Below are 21,003 nucleotides of genomic sequence, written 5' to 3' on the forward strand. Positions count from 1 at the left end.
AAAATAAAAAATAAATTATATTTACATATTTAATTAGACATTACTAAATTTACATCAGAATTCTATCATGCCAAATACCCAAATTCCCTAGATTGGGGTAGGCTACCATTCTTTTAGAATAGCACCCCTTGTCATCACTTAAATCCAGGCTGTTAAGAGTTATCTAAAGGCTATAGTTGATGACACCTAACCCCCAAATTCTCTCTCTATCACCATCTCCCACGGGCCAAGTCCTAATCAAATCTTTCTCTCTCTAACATGCAATTCGAGTGATAGCAAGATCAAGCTGAGAGAGGCAGGGGAGGGCCATCACCACCAAGATCTTGTACATTGTCCTGAAGCATGGCGGCAACCACCTGCCACCTCTCAAAGGTAAGCAAAAAACCAAAAACTAGATCTGAAAATATTATGACAAAGCTGAAATTTTCATTTCAAATGGACAACCCATAAAACAAGATTGGGATCAAAACTACAAAAGGATTCAGATCTGTGAGCGATAAACATTCAGATATGTGAGCGAGACAATGTGTATAGTCTATAGGAGTGTATAGTCGGTAGGAGTAATCATCTAGGTTGGGCAATGTTGGAATCGGTAAGAGATGGTGGGATTTAAGGGGTTAGAATTAGGGGTTAGACCGTTAGAGAGACTCCATGTGTAAATTTATAATTTACACACAACAATAATTTTAATATTTTTCAAATTAAGGGTAGAGTCGTCTTTTCACTATCATTTTGTGTGTAAATTTATAATTTTTTTGGTGTAAACTTATAATATTCAAAAAGTGGTGTAAAGATAGTATTTGTGTGGTGTGTAGATAAAATATTTTGAATTTGATTGAGAGAAAATTAAATGTAAAAATTGAATCCATATACTATATATATATATACACACACAAGTGAAGAAAAGAACAAAAAATATTTAATGAAAAAACAACCCGGACAAAATTCAGTATTAGAGCATCCACAGTGATGCTTGAAATATCAAGCACTTCAAAATTATTCTCTCTCTCCTCCTTTATCCTACGTGGCACAATTTAATTGGATGATTAAATCTCACAATATACACTATTCATCAACACTTCATACATTCCAACACTTCATACTCACTTTCTCTATTTTCTCTCTCTTCCTTTTTATCATCTTTTTCTTCCTTTTCATATCTCTCTCTTCCTTTTCATCTTCTCTTTCTTCCTTTTTATCATCTCTCTCTTCCTTTTCATCACCTCTTTCTTCCTTTTTATCATCTCTCTCTTCACTATTCATCAACTATATACATACTCCAACTCTCAAGTATCATTTTTTCACAACTAAATTTTCAAGCGTCATTTTTCACCCATTGTGTGCATGTAGCGCTATACTTATCAAAAAAGTAACATTTCAAGTACTTAAAATACACTCCATTATATCCATTGTGAACATCTAGCACTTAACTTATCAAGAAAGTATCATATCAAGTACTTCAAAATCATCACATTGTGGATGCTCTTACAATGGAGAAGAACAAGTTCGTCACTTTAGTAACACAATCACTCTCATGGCAGTCCCCACCACTGCACGAAGAGATTGAGGGAGACGAATATGATGTAGAAGATCGTCTTTTCTCCTCGATTTCCTTGTCGATTTCGCTTGGTTTCCTTGGCACGAGTCATTTCGATGAAGGAGAAGGAGTCCTCTGGCCGTCGATGAAAGGGAGAAAGGGAGAGATCCATCTATGAAAGGGAGAAATTGGTTTCTGTAACTCTGCGTATGGGAATTCGGAAAAGAGAGAAAAAAGAAATATCTTATTTTTGAACTTTTAAAATATGAGCCATTGGATTACTTTAGACAAAATCTGAGCCTTGATTCATTTTACAATGTGGGCTGTTATAATATTTGTACGGGAGACCCCGGGAACCTTTTTTTGTATAAAGTCTTTACAAAGAAAAGAACACCCAAATTACATCAAGTTTTTTAGGGAACATCAACTTCTTTATTCATTTACTTTATAATCATAATACTATTATGATATCATCATAATACCACAAATTATCATCATCTTTGGACGTGACTATAGGAGTACTCGTTCACCGTAAAAATTCAATTGGGGGTAAGTTTAGTATTTGCACTGGACTAATGATCGGTGCAACATTTTGGATTTGGTACACCAAAATATTTTTTGAGTCTTGAAAAAAAATAATAGATACTTGTGTTAACATTGTGAATGTAATCACAAATTTTTTCTTGAAAATAATTTAATTCATCAAAAGACGTCTGTTAGATTAATTTTAAGTAACATTTTTTTGAAATTACAAATAATTATGCTAGTAACACATATGAACTATCGGATGAATTTTAAGTGACATTTTTTAAATTTTATGTGGTTTTGAAGATAAATTTAAAATCTAATTATTAAAATCACCTGTATTTATATCTACTATTTAGAAAAAAAGGAATTGTGCACCTATTGTTAGTCCGTTGCAAACCATATGTATCCCAAACGGCCAAACCCATGGAAATCCCCTTTGGCGTAACCATAGGAGTACTCATTTGCTGGGTAATACTTGATTCATCCATTGTAAAATATTCGGTTTGAGACATTGCTATTGCCCAGAAAACGAATATTTTACTCTCTTTTTTGGCAAAAGATGAGCAGAGTCTATCAACATAGCTACCTTCCTTAGGCGTAAAAGGAATACTCATTCGTTGTAGAATATTCGGTTTGAACCATAACTATTGTCCAAACGACGAGTCCGTCACCACAACCGCAACAGAGTACCAACAAGTAATGAACCTTTCTCCACAAGTTCCCCCAATCCATGCATACAAAATATGAACAAATCTTGCATTTCATAAGCCTTTAACCCTTAATACTCTATTGATCTTCCCTGCTTCGACTTTTGTACAAACCAGAACATGTTTTACAAGCATAAACAACAGTTTAACAAAATGTTCAATCATGCAATATTCTATCAGACCATCAAAACATATAATCAAATATTGATTAATTATTAAATTCCCCTTCTATAATAGTCTTGAGTACTCTCCAGGTGAAAAGAAAAAAAAATAATGATTAGAAATTGTTATTAGCAACATTGATGCTAAACCAAACCAATAAAGCTTCCTTCTAACCTCCAACTTTGAACAAATTAAACATACTACCCATACAAAAAAGCTGCTACCATGCAGCAAAATTGAAGAACTTTTTTTGAAGTTCACGCATTCATGAATTCAATCTAGAAGTCCTGTCCATGGTTTCTCATACTGTCAGTGCCGCAAATTTGTTCCCATTGAGAGGCTTTACTGATATGAATGTCACCATAAGCATTATCTTGCCTCACTTCCACGCATCCTTCAGATGTCATCACCTGCAAGGTTTTCATGGACAACAAGCAATAAAAATTTCGAGGCAAAAGGTTTAAGCAGTAATGTACCGACTGACAAGAGAACCTCATTACAATATTTCTTGTGTCATCAAGAATAATGGATATAACAAGAGATTGTTATATATGAAAACAAGAAAGCCAAAGCAATAATATTACGGATATATATTACCAAGAAAAACATAGAACAAAAGTTAATACTAGCTTCTTTTGAAAATGCATTGGTTATATTAATATTTGCATCAGGTCACTAGCATTTTCACATTAAATCTATAGAACAATCCCAACATACCAATACTTCATAAAAGAACTTTGCACTGTCTCTCTTCGTTCTTCCCTTCAAAAGTGGCAATAAATCTACTACTTCCTCCACTCTTCTTTGTTTTGCATTTAGAAAACTTTCGTCCAAGTATTCAGCCGCCAATCTGTATGATACAAATTTATCAAAAAAATTATAAATAAGAGAAATCCCAAGCCAGCATTAGGACTGGATGCCTGGGCTACATGAGAAGAATTCATGATAATATCCAACTTACCTGGTCCTTTCCGACAATCCTACTGCAATTAGCATAAAATTCAGATCAATATCTCATATTAAGTGAAATATTTCCAATTGAAGAGCTCAATTATTAAATTAAAGCTACAGCAACGAAATCAAATGCAGTAATTCTTACAATATTCCTCGTCGTCTCCTTCACAAGTACCGAACTCCTGGCGGAGAAAAATCCAACAAAAGAAAGGCAGACTTCAGTGGTTTCATTAGTTTGGCAGGGGGAAGGTAAATGTTCATTGATTTAAGTCTAGGACTGAGCATCAATGTGAGTACATAATTATATTCCAAAATACCGTACTTCATAGATTTAGAACTTGAAAGGAAACTAATGGGATCATCTGCATGGTATATACCGCTAAAAAAAGGATAGTATTAAAACATAGGTGCAAAAAGCATCTAGTGTATTACAGGTGAATCAAACACATAATATGTTGTACATGTAAGAACTCAGTTTCATGGTGCTCACTATCTTACCTCATCCATCGAATTTAGATCAAGCACTTGATCCTTTGGAGAGGATGGCTCACGCTCAAAGAACTCTAAAGATCTCGAAGATGATGTCTGCCTAACAGGTGTTCCAGGAGCGAAAACTGTTTGCTCTAAGGGACTGCCAGCAGTATAAGATTCCGACACTTCTAACCTTTCTGGAGGTTCCACTGTTTGAACTAATCTACCAACAGTATCACGTTCTGGCACGTCTAACGCTAACGGTTCTGGACATTCTACAATATGAACCGATCTACTAATAGTATCAGGCACTGGCTCTTCTAACTTCTCTTGACATTCTACAATTTGAATGGATCGAATTACAGTAGGAGTTTCTGCCATGTCTAAGTCTTCCAGTCCTCTTGCAGTTTCAATTAATTCTGGAACCTTTAATTTTGTTCCACAGAAGAGGTGTCTAAGCTCTGACGTGCCTGCAGAGAACAATATTAGTAAAAGAAGCACACAATTAAATGCATTCAACAAAAGTTGACATACAAGAAACAGAAGACTCCAAGAAACATCGGCGAAGATTGGTGGAAGTTTGAGCTTTCCAGACAGCAAGAGGAGTGCGAGGAACTTTTTTCCGTTTGATGACCAGATCACTTGAGTCCCCTATACTTTCCTTAATGGCACTGTAAAAATTGAACAGAGGAGATTATGCAACACATACTTTTTTTTTCCATTTAACTAGTCCAATTTCATGTAGCATTTCTGGTACACTATCGGTCAATAGACCAGATGGTTTCAGCTAATACAATTTCTCAGATGATATAATAGCAGACATGGGCTTTTTTTATTGAGCATGATATAACTTTTAGTCATGCTCACGTCACATATCTACTACTAGAAGCACTGCATGAAAATCCAAGTCAAAAAGAATCTCATATAAACCAAAACTCCATGTAACACAAATGAACTATTGAAGTTTTTACCTAAGGTCAAGGTGCTGCGGAATTTGCCATATGTGCATCTGTACATGCAGCGGTCCCTATCATACTAAAACTAGTATCCATAAAAAACAACAAATATCAAAGATTTTACATTCAACCCCCCTAGTTGACAAAGTATCAGCAGGGACACTTGCAAGGTTGAAGAAAAAAAGACTACCCAAGTGAACAAAATCTCATTTGAATTACTAGTAGGGGCACTCGCAAGGTTAAAAGAAAAGTATATATGTGAGTGTGTATGTCCAAAAGACAACATTATGTAAACGAAAGGAAATAATAATTAATAGTGTGTCTTTTTCTGGCGGTTAGATGCAGCAAAAATTTAGAATTTCAGTCCTACAAGTATCTGTGGGTGATTTAAGGTCCGGAAAAGGTTGTACAGCAAAACAGTGGTCTTAACACAAGTTCCAGGTTCTACTAAATACAGTGACAGAAAAATTAAAAACAAATACCGTTTTCTTTGAATGTTGGAAATGAAAAGTGGAGAAAAGGTTACAGATGTTAGAGAAAGTTCTATGGAATTAATAATGGAAGAAAGATTTATTTTTTGAGACACAATGGAAAAACTTTCTGAAGTTCAAAACAACGCTAGAAGAGAGCTGCGCTGTTCCAAGGCTGTGGAAAGTAGCATGTGAATATTGTCGCAACTCGCAAGAGGAGAGAGAGACAGCAAAAAATCTCTAAGCATGTAGCAAGAACAGAAACCAAGTTCTCTATTTTTTTTATCCTTAAGTGTTTTCTGAAATAAGAGCTTTTAGATTACTAAAATCAAATTATATATTCGGCCCGGTTATGAAATTACAAAAGAACTCTTTCCTTAAGTTAATCATATACCGGAATTACAAGAATTCTCAGATTTCCCAATCTTCTAATACAATTTCTCACCTGTAATGGATCATGCAGCAGAGCACCATTTACATGTGTCATAGATCTTCAGATGTATGTATATATACAAGGTGGAGAAAGTCATCTAAAGGTAATTTTAAATCACTTTAACGGAACGCATATAAAAAGATTAAAAAGTAGTGTCAATAATGGGTAATGGCATACATATTTGGAAACACAACGACATCATCAATGACAGGCTTTCTTTTCCTGAAAGTAGGAGCCTGCTCCCTTGCAGCTGGTGTAGGGATACCAATCAACTCAGGTGGATCTCCTGCAACAGAGAAAGACTTGTCAAGAGCAATAAACCAATGAAAAATTACAACTGCAACTTCCAGCTAATTCTATGACACATGTAAATGGTTCATCTAAAAAGTACGGAGCCCAGTTGAGAAAACAGGAAAGCGTATATGATAGTTCGCAAATAGAAAACAAATATACTGTATACGTAGCCAAGAACATTGCAAACCACAAGTATGAATATATTTAATTATCAAGAGGACACAAGAAAAAGCAGCCTATGCATCAACTTTTACCTTCAGCAACTGGGAAATCAGAGTGAGGAGTTGCATCAAGTGTGATTGACATCTGAGGGTCTTTTGTAATAACCTGCGACTTTATGTTTTTTAATGTTTGTGTGGATTTTTGCTCTGTATCACTCCCATGCTTAGTACCAAATGGTTGAACGGATTCTAGAAGTTTCTGTTCTGTATCACTCTCATGCTTAGTACCAGATGGTTGAACAGGTGCCAGAACTTTATCCTCAGGCCCATGAAGAAAATTATCATCCAATTCTTCCATAGAAATCAAATTATCTTTAAGCTTCTCTATGCTTGCTAGCACATTGCTTAAATGGTGGTCCTCTGTAATAAGCTGTTGCACTTGATTATCTGACTGTGCAGTATCAGCTTTATGATGTTTACCAGATTGCTTAACAAGTCCCAGATTAACATCCCCATAACCTCTAAGCATTTCAAGGCTTTCACATGAATCTTCAGTGAAGCTGTTGTCTTGAAGGTTCTCCATACTTGTGATTCCATATATTTCATTTTCTGAGTTTTCCAGTTCTGGAACCTTCATATACTCTTCCTCTGGTTGGTGATCTGCACCACATGGTTCTGTAGCATCAGGAGGCTCTTCCTCAACCATGTGAACGGCTTCAAAATTCATACACCCTTTTTGAGGGAACCTACTATCACGAAGCTTTTCTACGCTCGCTTCCAAGTTTCCTAGGCTATATGATATGCCATCTCGCATATCAATTTCCATCAAACGGGAGGAATCACTAGCAAGATTTGAAATGACCAGAGGTTAAAACCCTCCCCAGACGACAAAATTTCATTATTTATAAGAGACGAGATTGGATTGCTTACTTCACATTTGGAGTGTATTCTATGGAGCCTGTACCGTGACCTGCAATGGAATCCTCGCAATGATACTGCAAACATGCAAATATCAAGATCTCAACCATACAAGTAGTCAGCATCAGGGCAATGAAACTGCTAATATAGAAAGTTTTCAGACATCAAAAACTATTATTTCTGAAAAGAATGTAGCTGAAACTAAATTGTTCCTGATGTCCTTTTAGAGCTGTGCAATGAAAGAAGACGAAAAAGATTAAAAAAAAAAAGGTAGCATGGATTTAAAATCAAAATTGACCACAAGCTCACATCCTCCAAGTAGCCAAAATAGTGACTTAGTTTTTGTTATGGCTCATTAGTTGATGATTCTTGGGAGCACTGTCACAGCTCATTCTAAAAAAGTCGAAGTTCTAGTGGGGCCTAAACTTTTGGGTAACTTGTGTCTTTTTACCTGAAACACGAGCAAATCAATGCGTACTCTATCTGGCATTCTACAGGAATAGGATTCTAGTTAAAGAAATTCCACTTGAAAACATCAACAAACTAACTTAAATCAAGGATGGAATAGTTCATGTCAAAACTGGATTCAACATATTGATCAAGAAAGGAAAGTCTTTTGGAAATTCTGATAGAATCAAACTCAGTTTCATACAACTTTGTATCCAAAATGATATTTCAAAGTCACCTTAAAGCTGGGAATTGCCTAGTTTGGTTTCTTACTTTACATGAAGTCCCAACTTTCAGATTTGATAAGTTATTATCTTAAAAGACACTCGAGCAGTTTTATACTTGACAATTCATCACTCACGCAGCATATTTACCTGCAGGAGCCAATTCATTTAACGGCTGCAAAATTCATACTATCAGGTAGGAAAAGTAATTAAGGGAAAGGGAAATATCATATTGAAAACATTTTAATCCAAAATGCCATTATATTTCTCTATAGAAGATCAAAACAAAAGAAGCATCTTGTGAAACATCAAAATATAGGAAAACTGACAACATCATTGCATCACGTACCTCGTCTAGAGGGAAATGCCCTGATGCCTCAATTTTCCATGCAGAATCTGTTCCATCAATAGTAAATTTTTATAAAATAACATTAGTGCAGATGAACTAATTAGTTTTTTTGGACCATATCAAATACCTTTCAGAGTAATCTCTTCTTGAGGCAACACATTGCCGCTGAAAGGTGGAATTAACAAACATGTTAGAATGAAACAAAAATGGGAAGGACCTATAGCACTTGATTTCGTGAACTAATAGTAGTTAGTACTTACTCACTGATATCTTCAAGGATTCCCAGATCAAAAGCATCAAGCTCAAACCTCTCTGGTAGAGTAATGGAGAAATAAGGTGCACGGAGGGTTTCAATACGTACATTATCCTTTGTATTAAGCACAAAATCATTAATATTATTTAGCACCTCATGGCAGTCTTCGAACAGATATTCAACCTTTTTGGCGTACACCCTCACAGTACCAAGGAGGAGGTAGGCCAGTACTCTATAAGTGACCACTTGAAACTCATCTTTTAAAATCTTATCTGCATTAAGGGAAACAATTAAGGGGAAAAAAAATTAATGAAAGCACTCAAGCAGAAACAGTAACGGAGCACAAATACTCTGAAATAGGTATAAAAGTATCCTAATGATAAAAATCTATTATTATTGACATCAAAGAACATAATATGTATCTCAAATTTTGCAGATACCTTTACCTACCATACTTGACTCCAGGTTCTCAGATATTCCTGATGTCATTTCATTGCAAACAACATAAATGTAAACATAAAGAGGACATCATGGAAGTCTAGTTATATTGTAACTGGAAATAAATAAACTACCTGAATTACTCAACCCTAATCAATGTTGTATTCAAAGTTAGACAAGGAACTATTCGCTCTCAATTCTTTTCAAAATTTTAGTACAAAAATCCTTTTTCATAGAACGCAAAAATATACGAGTCTGCTTTTCCCACTTCCCATAAATTACTTTCCAGAAATTACTTCAATAACACAGCCCTTTTACCACTACATTAGACCCTACACTACATCATTTTGGATTTGGACTGAGGCTAATTGGGTCTAAGAAAGTAAAGCTACTTAATGCTTCAATTTTCTTGTCTCTAAAGCATTTTATGTTTTATTTGATTGTGATTGAAAACACATATTAACCAAAACCCATACACGATAATGGCTGCTATACATTTCAAAGTAGTACTTCCCATGTGACTAAGGTGCATTAAGTCTTATTAGCACATATTCATATAAATTTAAGTCTCTTCGCTAGACCAATATGCAATCTATAACTATTTCCACTCATAGGCTGTATCATGGAAATTAATTGCCTCTCTCTCCAACAAGATCCAATCATAAACAAAATTTTCATTCAGCAATAAATAAGGTATTAGAGTTGAATTCTAATGGTAGACCGTCACTCAAATTCTGGCGCTGAAATTGTCTTGGGCTATAGACGTACAACGAAGATATGCGCACAACTCACATCTTGACGAATTATCTTAAAAATCTCATCAACGAGAAATTTAAGGATAACAAGAGGCATTTAAAATCATTTCTTAGCCTGGGTGGCAGTTGCTCATGATAAGCCTCGGCAAGGCAGGGGGGTCATGGGTTTGAATATCCATACGTGCAATAATTTCTCTGGGTGTAACAGGGGGACTGCACACGCCCAAGGGAATGTCAGGGCAAAGCGTACACACTTGCTATATAAAAAGAATAATTTCTCAACTAAATTTTCATTTACTTTCTCTTTTTTTACACCACAACTTCTCTTGAATGCTAATCATCTACGTAGTAGCTGAAATACCTAAAATATTTTAGAGAGAACTCAGTACATGTTGGTCCCTTGGTTTCCTAAAAAAACTCCACATCGTCAAAAATGTAGACAGGTGAAACACAAGAGTTGGATGTTGAGCCATGAATTAGGTTTGCAGGAGCCTTGCAAATGCAGCTAATTAAAGTGAAAATTTTGTTTGCCTTCCTTAAAAGCCCATCTGGCTCCCACCCGCCAACCTCCAACATCGCCATAACAAAAAGACAAAACTCCAAGTAACTACTATGGATCCATTGTTTCTTTGAATATAGGCATTTCATCGGAATGACCGTCGAATCTAGTGGTACTATAAGCTTCACCAAATTACTTAAGGAAAAAAATTTATGGAAGTTTTCAGTATTTTACAATCTATACTTGGCACATTCCCATAGTTTCCCATTCAACAATTCCTAGCTCAGTCAAATTCATCCAAGTATTTGACAAAGAATGAAGTTGTTATCCGCTAACGCCTAACCCCAATACTTCCTATAGAAACAGGAATACAAAGAGGGTGTTGAGCCCTTTAGTTATTGAATTTACTTCATCCGAGTCTTTTCTTGTTCTATTATGTCTTTCCTTATTTAGAGTCCAAGGATCATTAGTTTCATAGTAAAGTCAAATGTCTTGGTTTCGAATCTCACCTGCCACACATTAGATTTAAAATGTTACATTGTTCTTAGTGGTTAGAAGTGACTACTAATATCCAGGGTTTACTCCAAAAAAGGTGAATCAATGGGGCCCAAGCTTGGAGAGGTTCATCGTTCTAAAATCACAAAAACAAAAAAAAACCTCATTTAAGTACTTTTTTTCTTCATTAGTGATTAGTTTGATTCTTGTTGGAGTCGAGACAATAAAATCATGTAGCTCGTTCATTACTATGCATGGAGAATAAAACAAGGTTACACAACAGATTGAATACTAAGGCAGCTTCTAGCCTCAAAATTGACCAATTCTTGGTTTGATATCTACGTAATTGTATCATAGATGTCATAGAAATAGCTACCATCACCGAGTTCCTCGAGAATGTTGAAGCTACTAATGAGTAGTTCATCCAACCAGTACACTCCTCATGCCAAAACTTTTCTATCTTCCTCCTACAATAGTTGCTCGATAAGAAGGGAAGAAAATGGCATGTCTCCAGAAGAAGAATTTTTTCATCAAAGTACATGAAAGAGAACCTCAGAATGGTGAGGAAGCTACATGGGAGAGTGTTGAGCAGTTAAAAGACTTGTTTTCAAGTTTAGACCTTGATGGCAAGTTCCCTCTTCTACAGCAGGGTATTGTTAGAGAGTCCAATCTTCCTCTGCCAAATTCGAACCCATATACTTCCCGTATCAATAGGAGTCTTCATTGTAGTGTTGAGTACTATTATTATTGAATTTCCTTCGTGGATTTATTTCCATATTTCGTAATTTTTTCTTCCTTTAGAGTCCAAGTATTTGTACTTTTATAGTTCATATAGATTATGAAGTCTTTAAGTCATCTATTCTTGTTGGAGTCCAAACAACAGAAACATGTAGTTTGTCAAAGGGACAAAGTTACTCACCAAATTGAACACTAAGGAAGTATTCTAGCCTGAAATTGACCCATTTCTTGGCTTAGAATCTATTGCATGGTATCATGACTATAACTACCATCAAAGAGTATTCTAAAAGGTTTGAAGTCTGGTAATGAATCATTATGAAAAAGTTTTAAAATTATATGATATCTGCTGCATCAATCAAGTGATTGAGCAACATAAAGTCTGGTTCCTGAGACCATTGTCGTACTAGGGACAGAGAGCATCACAACAATTGTAAAGAATCCAACTAGTTTTCTCCTAGTGTCAAAACTCTTCTTTCTCTTACACTAGTTGCTCGACAAGAAGGGCTTCAAAGCCAAAATCGTCTACCCTTAACGATGAATACTATTTGGAAGAAGACGGTATCATCGAAGAAGATCATAAAGACTCTCAGAATTGTAAAAAGCCACGTGGGGAGTGTTGAGAAGGTCCTTCTGCCGAGAAGGTATTGTCAGCGGCAAAACTTAAACTCCAACAACGCCTAACCCCGAATAATTCCTGTAGAAACAGGAGTTTCAGTTTTCCCTAGTTTCAACACTAGGTCTGTAGGTCATTATAGGCGCTGAATAGAAATAGTCATGTCAATCTGTTCAATTTATGTAAGTGGAACAGGCAAACTGTTCCAATGGAAAATTATAGACGAAGACTACCTACTGTAAATTACAACAGAAAAAGAAAAGCACAAGATAATTACACAAAAAAGTCCACAAATTTAACCTCATGAGTAATGACCTAATTTGTACAGAAGGTGATATCTTAGCAATTATTTTATTTTCCCATGTCACTCAAAACAAAACTGGTAGTCATGGAGATTCCAAGCAGACCAACATTGTAAAATTGAAAGCCACAAGTAACAAAATTCACCAACATACCTCCTTCAATAACAAAGAAAATAGCAGAAACAAAATGTTACAAAATGGCCAGCTGAGTATAGTCCATTTGCCATAATACAAAATACCCAAATGCAAAAATCACCCTCCGCAAGCAATTCCTCAGGCAACAGACCCAAACCCAGAATCAATTTTTACGCTGAAACCTAAACCCACTACAGAAAATCAAAAATACATTTCTGTATAAATTACCAAAAAGAAGAACATCAACAGCACAACCCACATAAAGACCCTTCCTTTAAAACAAAAAAGAGGGAAACCATTGGCTCATTGTTATCTTAAACAACCAAACAAGAGAAGGAAAGAGGGGAAGTACCAACAGATGAGGGGATGTCAGTGTGGTCAACCTCAGCTTTTTTCAGTTTCTTGTAGAAATAGGCAGCAAGCCAAATGGTGCCTAAGTGGCCTTTCCCTAAGAGCATGCACTGCGAGTTTAACATGGTTTCCCTCTCTTTTGTTCTTCTTCTTCCTTGCTTGTCTGTTTCATACATAGTGGCAGAGGAGACTAACCACTACGATTCGCTTACTTCAAACAATAAAACGGTCGAGTGGATTCCTAAGGAAGTCTCTTCTCTCTTCGTTTTCTCTCTCTGTTACTCTCAATACAGTTTTTCCATTAAAATGAAAAACAAAAACAGTCTAATTCAACATCATACAGCAATGTACAACAGTCTTTGCCCTACTTGTTTTGGTGGATTAACAATCTTGCCATTATTGGAATTTTTCTGTAGGTAGAAAACTGGAAATCATATAAAATTAATGACTTTATTATTTTACTTAACCGTGTGATCAAAATTTGGTATGATATCTGGGCAATTTTGACTGAAAATAAAATTAATAGAGAAAAATTGAATTCCCATTTAACCAATATTGGAATTTTACAACTCATTCATTATTACCTCTTTTGATATTAATTAAAATATCATGTGTTCTTGGGATTTTTTAAAAAAAAATTGAATTGATTGAAAAGACAAGAATGTCTAGCAAATGACAATCTATTTTTCTTTTGAAACACTGCAGAAAAATATGTACATATATGTCTAATTCAATCTTTTACCAATTGAATCACTTTTCGTTAGTGACACATGTCAATCCTATCTCCATAGATAGACATTTATTATATAATATGTCTAATTCAGTCTATTACCAATCGAACCACCTCTCGTTAATGACTCGTTAGTGACAGATGACAATTCTATCTCCATAGATAGGCATTTATTATATTATGGAATAAGTCAGAAAAAATTGAAAAGTTATATAATGTTTCTTCAAAATCCTGGACCGAGGGTATATTTGTAAAATACTAGCAGAAAAAGATAAGTGTCCGCCTCCATAATCAAGGCAGTTAAAAATTGTCAGCTCTCTCCCATTCACCCAGGTAAAGTGGGGCCTACACTTTTCCTATACTTTATATGAGTGTCCCTGCAAAATAATTTTTAATTTTTTTATTAGATTGTAAAATTATATTTTTCTTTTGAAATGAAGAATCGAATTATGTTTTTTTTTCTGAAACTAATTTCCATTTAATTATTACACTTTCATATATAAAAAAAAATATTGTTTTAACTTTAAATTTTTAAAAGTAATTATTTCTCCATCAATTATAGGAAAACTTCATAATGGTAGTAGCATTGGAATTGGCGTTTGTGGTAAAACCCCTTTCAAATGTAACAAAAGAGGGAAAATAAAGTATGAATTAGCTAAAGATTTTGTTGGTGTTGATATATTCATAGATGCATGTAATGATGAAATTGTAATTCCTGTGATTACTTGTTAGTGGACCATGACCACTCTTGTGATTAGCGGTGTGAATTGATCGGTTATTTATGATATGTATCTCTGGGTTGATTTTTTCGGTTTTTTATTTATGACAAACCGCAAACCACCCAAACATGAACATGGTTACTGAAAATCAACCATTCGTTTTGGTCAGTTTAGATCGGTTATAGATTTGGAAAGATAGGTCCTAAAAAATTAATAGCATGGTCTGTCCAATATGGCACTACCCAATATCTATTTCTATCCATGTACCATAGTAGAATAGGTTATGCAAGTACGAGGTTGAACCACAAGGATTTGATAACAATATGATTGACTACTCTACTAAACTTAGCAAAAGAAACAATTCTTGAGAGATGGTTGATTGTAGATAGCGAGCAATGAAATTAAAGTAATGAAGAAAAGAAAACACAAACTTATTGATTTTGGTTGTGAAAGTAAATTTATGAAAACACTAGGACAATGAATCCATCAATTAATAATCCTCTCTAGTTGTTGATTACCTCACCTTTAATCCACTCAATTGATGTTGTTAGTGATTATGGTATCTAGGCTAATTTGTTCATCTTAACATGCAATTTGATTATGGTATCTAACTCAAATATGAACATGCAAGATGTTCTTAAGTTCAAAAATTCATTAACATGCCATGTAAACCCTAGGAGTATGTTATCTACCCTAGGCATTCCCAATTCCTAATCACAAGAAGCTGATCCCAAACCCCGTATGTTATCTATGTGAGCTTGCATCAAATTACTTAATTAAGAACTTAGTTGGTGGCCAATCATCCAAGCAATCAAACAAGTATATAGCACGGTGATTAGAAATTCAACATCAAAAGAGCAATCAAAGATAAGAGAAATAAACAAACTAGAGAATCATATTAAGACTTCATCATGCCCTAGCAAAAGCGTTTAGTTACACATGATCATGAATAAAAACACAAGAAAGGTTGGAGAACACCCTAGAAAAGTCGGCTGAGTGTCCGAGTGTCTAAAACGTCTAAACGTGTCTGGGAATTTATGAAGTCTTCCTCAAATAACCTCTTTAAAACCTTAAACTTTCTCTAAAAAAATATTAAAACTCCAAGAAAACGTCATGTTACCCTTGGTTTCCAAAACAATAAACCCACAAAAAAGGAAAGAGGTTGTTTTATTCTTTGATTAGGAAACTGGACTGTTGGATGTCTCGAACGTTTTTCCCATGTTCTGCCCTTCATACAAATCTCTAAAAATATTTAAATTTAAGCTTGATATCTTAGCTTTCCAGGGCTATCTCATAAGTCTCTCACAAAATTATGTGGAATCTTCTAGACCCACTTCTTCACAGGTAGCGCAGTTCTGTCAAAATCACATTTCAACTCAACTTGTCTTCAAATTATGGGTTAATTGGCTTCATAAAAAATTCTCAAAATATTCTTCAAGGTCTTAGCTTTATTATTCAATTGATGGTTCTTGAAAATACTCAAAATCGACCATTTCTATCAAAAACCATCCAAGTACTCGAGAAAACTGAAAATGAAGAAAGCAAAGTAGTAAGTCCTTTTTAAAGTCAATCTTCCAACAAAAACCAAGTTTAGAGAGTACCAAAATGAGAGAATATATGAGCTTATCACATTTTCCAATATCTGTACCTATCCATTGTCCAAGGACCAACAAGGTAATAACTAACAAGGCAACATTGTCCATCTAGATATTACAATGTCCAAAAAATAAAACACAGAGTCACAAACAGTTGTAGAAAAAGCAAAATATTGTCCATATGCAAAATATTGTCTAAAGTTTTTAGTTCTAATGTAGAAAAAGCCAGGAAAAATTAACTTGAAGCCAAAACTGTAGAAGTCATTCTCAGTAGTCAGCAGTCAGTAGAATCCAAGGCCAGAAGGCAGAAGCCATGCAACAACAGTCAATAAGATAAGTAATTATTAACTAAGGACAAATAGATCAAATAAATACGTTAAGTTTTTTGCTACTCAAGATATATATAGCTTCCCTTATAAATACTGAAGATTTGTGCTGTAAATAGTAAAAGATAAGGAATATGACATATAAATAACTTCTAAGAAGGTGTCCTTTCTGTTTTCAAACTCAACAATTTTTTGGCTTTCCATGTCATTTGGTTGCTAAAACTTGAAACAATGAGAATAGATGAATTTAAACTCAACTTGCATTATATTTGTTTAGCCAGAAGGTTATAGAGGAATCTAGGCCAATAACCTAATCAACAAGCCGGCAAGCAGTTTTTGATGATCTACCACGTCATAACCCAAGCCAAAACCATCAGAGTGATGGACCAAACAACACCACGAGACCTAGAAAGAGCAAGCCTAGTGAAGTCATGAGTAATCTTAGAGGAACTCACACAGAAAACAAATTAGCCAGAAGATTAGCAATATGGCATGTCTTCTATATAGGCATGGGTCTTTAGCTAGTACAAATAAGAATTTTTCTAAGACCAACATCATTAAAATTATAATATCTCGTACTTTTAGAGCCATTGTAGGATTGACACGTGTTGAGTACGTATCCATTTGAGCCGGATAGATAAGTTTGAATAGTTCAATTTTAGGTTTAAATATTATTATAAATTAATACCGAGTGAGTTGGGGGTGCCCAGGTAGTTTTAAGTACTTTTATTGAAAACAGGTGTAACTATCTGGACGGCATGTTTAGCTGTCCAGACAGTTATAGAGAAAATAGAAATAGTGAGGTACAGGTGAGAATCGTAATAGGTGTAACTGTCTAGACGACATGTTCAGCTGTCCAAACAGCAATAAAGGAAATAGAAACAGAAATAGAGAGGTACATACAAGAAACAGCTCGCAAAAACCTGCACACGAGACATTGTTTAAAACACTTTTTTTTGCAATGTTCCTCACATGTCTCAATGGAAACATCCCCAAACCCTATTTTTCTCTCAAAATCCCTCATCTCCATCACCCGAGATCATCAATTAAGGTAAGATCCTTCTAACGTGAGTTGTTTCAGTTGGATTAGGGATTTCTTCTCTCTAGATTACATGTTCTTCAACTCCTTTTTTTGTCTAATTTTCAAGGTTTGAAATCAAACTCAAATTCATGAGTTCTTGCATAATTGGAGGCCTAAAGGAAGCTTGAATCGCTTCCTTTTACTTGTTTCTATACCCTTGATAAGTCTCTTAAATCTAAAAGCTTGTATTTGGGGATATAGGTGATTTGGAATTTTAGGGTTCATGGGCGTTTCGGGATTTTTAGCTTGAATCAATTACTTTGGGTTGTTATTGACAAATTATATTGTTTATGGGTAATTGGCTCAATGGTCGAATAAATCATCTATCCTCGGCAATGGATATTTATTCTTAGTTGTTAGCTTATTCAACCGCCTATAATCTACACATAATCCCAGTGACCAATCTTTCTTTTTCACAATTAACACCAGAGCACCCCATCGTAACATACTGGGGTGGATAAATCCTTTATCTATTAACTCCTACAATTGAACCTTCAACACTTTTAATTCAGCAGGTGCTATGTAATATGGTGGCAAAGACATCGATAACTTCTCGTACAGGCGATAATCCCGACAACTCTCCATGGAAATACGTCAGGAAAATCCACCACGATAGGAATACTCTCCAATTTGGGCTCAACAACCTCCTTATTCAATACATAAGCCAAATATGCTAGGCATCCTCTTCTTTAGCAATAGTGTCGTCTCAACAATTGTTGCTAAACAACTTAACAGAACTCTTCTTTCTCCTACAAAAATCATTGTAGGCTTATCAGGCCTTAGGATAATTGCTTCCTTCTTGAGGCAATCTAATTTCACTTTATGTGATTCTAACCAATCCATACCCAATATTACATCGTAATCGAGTATTTGGGTAGGTATCAAATCAATTACAAATGGTTCTCCCTTAATTCACAACAAACAATTTCTAAATATTCTCATCAACGTCATTGTCATGCTAAAAGCATACATGACTTCCATCTTATCGTTTAACCATCCTAACTCAATATTAGCATGCTTTGAAAAATCTTCACTGACAAATGAGTATGATGCACCAGAATCTATTAAAATGGTGGCCTTCATGATTAAACAATTGCATCATACCTGTGATGAGGTCTCCAAAGGTTTGCGCCTCATCTCTAGTCGCTACATTGATTCGGGGTTCGCTTATTCATCTTGCCTCCTCTTGATTATTTTCGCCTCGTCCACGTCCAATGCCACGGCCTCTAGTGTTGTGGCTTTGCACGACTGATCCTCTAGCCTTGGACTAATTCCTCCATTGATTTGACTGTTGAACACTTCCTTGTCCCATAGAGAAACTTCCCTGATTACTGCGGCATTTACTCTAGTAGTGCCCCTTTCTCCCGCATTTAAAACTTTCAATATAAGGGAAGAAGTTGTCCTGTCACTCTGGTTATTACCACCAAATCCTCTATCTCGGTTTTGATTTCCTCTTCCCATGCTTCCTCTACCATAGCTGATATTCCCAGTTGAGCCATTGTTGTTCCCAAATGACCTTCTATTTTTTTTCAGAATGATTACCCCTATCGGATTGGTTTGACCCTAAATAGGCACCCCTTTTGGAGTTTTGGCCACTCAGGCCCAACATGTTCTTCCTCTTTTCCTGGGATTGGTCTTTCCTTTTTAATGACCTTGCCTCGGCAATATAGGCCTTTCTCAACAGTGTTTCAAAATCTACACACTCAAATCGTTTAGTGTAGTCTTGAATGTCCTCACGAAGTCCATGCTCAAACTTCCTACATTTAGCTTCCTCTAAGACAAACATTCTAGCACAAAATTGTAGTGGTTCTTCAAAATTTTGTAGATATTCGTACACAGTCATCCCTCTTTGTTTGAGCACAAAGAAATCATTCACTTGCTTGTCTAGATAGGTCGGGGGATAGTATTGTTTCTTAAATTGTATGGTGAAGTCCTTTCAAGTGATCTTCATGTCTGATTCTGTTGTCTTTCTTTGTATAGGGTGTAATACCCATCTCTAGAAAAGAAAAAAAATAATAATAACAAAAAAATGAAAGTGAAAATAAAAAATAAATTAATGGGACTTAGTTATGAAAAGAATAAAAATTGTGGGATGAAATTAGAATGTCATAAGAGCTTAAAGAATATTTGAGTTAAAGTTAGGGTCAAAGGAGTAAAAGAACAAAAAGTAATGATTTAAAAAAAAGAAGTTAAAGATAAAAAAATAGAAGGGGATTTAGTTATTTAAAAAAAGAATAGTCGCGTGTCTGTGCTTTTTGTGGCATATAATTATGTTTTTGTTACTTATAATCACATAAAACTAAGACAAATATCAGCTAAATTTTCTTTTTGGTTTTGGCGAGATGATTGAAGGAATGAAAAGCCAAATAATTTTTGTTGTTGGAGCCATTTCACCGCTAATGTGTATAATAAAATTGTCAGTCAATGAAGAAATCCAGTTTCTAAATAATGTGAGAATGCCCTCTGTTCCGTGCATTAGTATAGGCAAGGGTATTAGTACATGACAAAACATAAATTTCATAGAGTAGACATGTACATGTATGCATTCATATAGTGTTATCTGTTGGCATGGTGTTTTTTGCCTAGAAAGTCTTATAACTGCTTTTATAGCATACTTAAACTTTAACCAAGCAAGTTAAATCATAGTCCAAGTGGGCTTATCTCTCAACTTCAACTCCTATGTCCAGCTTTTCAACTTTTTTCTCTTGAACAAGTATTTGTTCTATCATCTCCACAACTATAAGTATGCCAACAACATCTAGTATATGCATTTGTTTTTTTTGTATATCAGATAAGTGCTTCATAAAATTATCTAATAATTTTGAAGGTGATTTTTTTGCAAACATTAAGATACAACATTGTTGTTCTGTTGATCCTCATTATCTTCTAGTCGTTGGAAATCAAATTTGTGCTTTCCAATCGAAAGCGCAGTATCATCCCTTATTTCTTCCACTCGTGTTGTAGGTAGAAAGACAATCATGAATTTTCCTTTGTATGGCTTTTACTTTGCCTTATTGTTTGCAACCTATAAGGCCAGTATATCCATGACCATTCAAATTTTACTTTCATTTTATAATTGTGAAGTCTAATAATTTTTTTGAATCGTAAATTTCATCACAGGTGGCATGATTTAAGAGACTCTTAAAAGCTAATGTGGTGCTACCAAATAAGAGTTTTATATTCTCTCAATTTCATGATTTTAATAACGTATAGATAGATAGATAGATAACCTAGATGAAATCTTCATTATCTAAACGAACCCGAAACATACCATTTGGAAGTGATTCAGTAATTAAACCTTCATGAATCCATTTTTGTTCTTTCATTCCATACAAAACCTCCTTAAAAATTCGTTTAATGCA

The 21,003-nt window shown here is 35.0% G+C and overlaps 1 protein-coding gene across 1 annotated transcript; it reads right to left on the reverse strand.

The window, feature by feature from the left end:
- Positions 1-2,964: 2,964 nt before the first annotated feature.
- LOC120010655 (sister chromatid cohesion 1 protein 2) lies at positions 2,965-13,456 on the reverse strand. The gene is made up of 13 exons (XM_038861447.1): positions 13,192-13,456; positions 8,872-9,136; positions 8,739-8,776; positions 8,612-8,658; positions 7,604-7,668; positions 6,767-7,515; positions 6,396-6,504; positions 4,894-5,030; positions 4,387-4,829; positions 4,034-4,070; positions 3,896-3,917; positions 3,652-3,784; positions 2,965-3,344 (listed from the first exon to the last, which is right to left on the reverse strand). Exons 1-13 carry the CDS (start codon positions 13,364-13,366, stop codon positions 3,213-3,215), a joined length of 2,352 nt encoding a protein of 783 aa, XP_038717375.1. The 5' UTR covers positions 13,367-13,456; the 3' UTR covers positions 2,965-3,212.
- Between the last annotated feature and the right edge of the window lie 7,547 nt (positions 13,457-21,003).

Source organism: Tripterygium wilfordii, chromosome 12 (genome assembly GCF_013401445.1).
Source record: "Tripterygium wilfordii isolate XIE 37 chromosome 12, ASM1340144v1, whole genome shotgun sequence".
Classification (NCBI taxonomy): domain Eukaryota; kingdom Viridiplantae; phylum Streptophyta; class Magnoliopsida; order Celastrales; family Celastraceae; genus Tripterygium; species Tripterygium wilfordii.

Coding starts and splice junctions, on each gene's coding strand:
- LOC120010655 (XM_038861447.1), bottom strand. CDS start 13,366: ATGTATGAAACAGACAAGCAAGGAAGAAGAAGAACAAAAGAGAGGGAA. Junction 7,669..8,611: donor GGCATTTCCCTCTAGACGAG/GTACGTGATGCA, acceptor GCATGTTTGCAG/TATCATTGCGAGGATTCCAT. Junction 3,918..4,033: donor AGGAGACGACGAGGAATATT/GTAAGAATTACT, acceptor TGCTAATTGCAG/TAGGATTGTCGGAAAGGACC.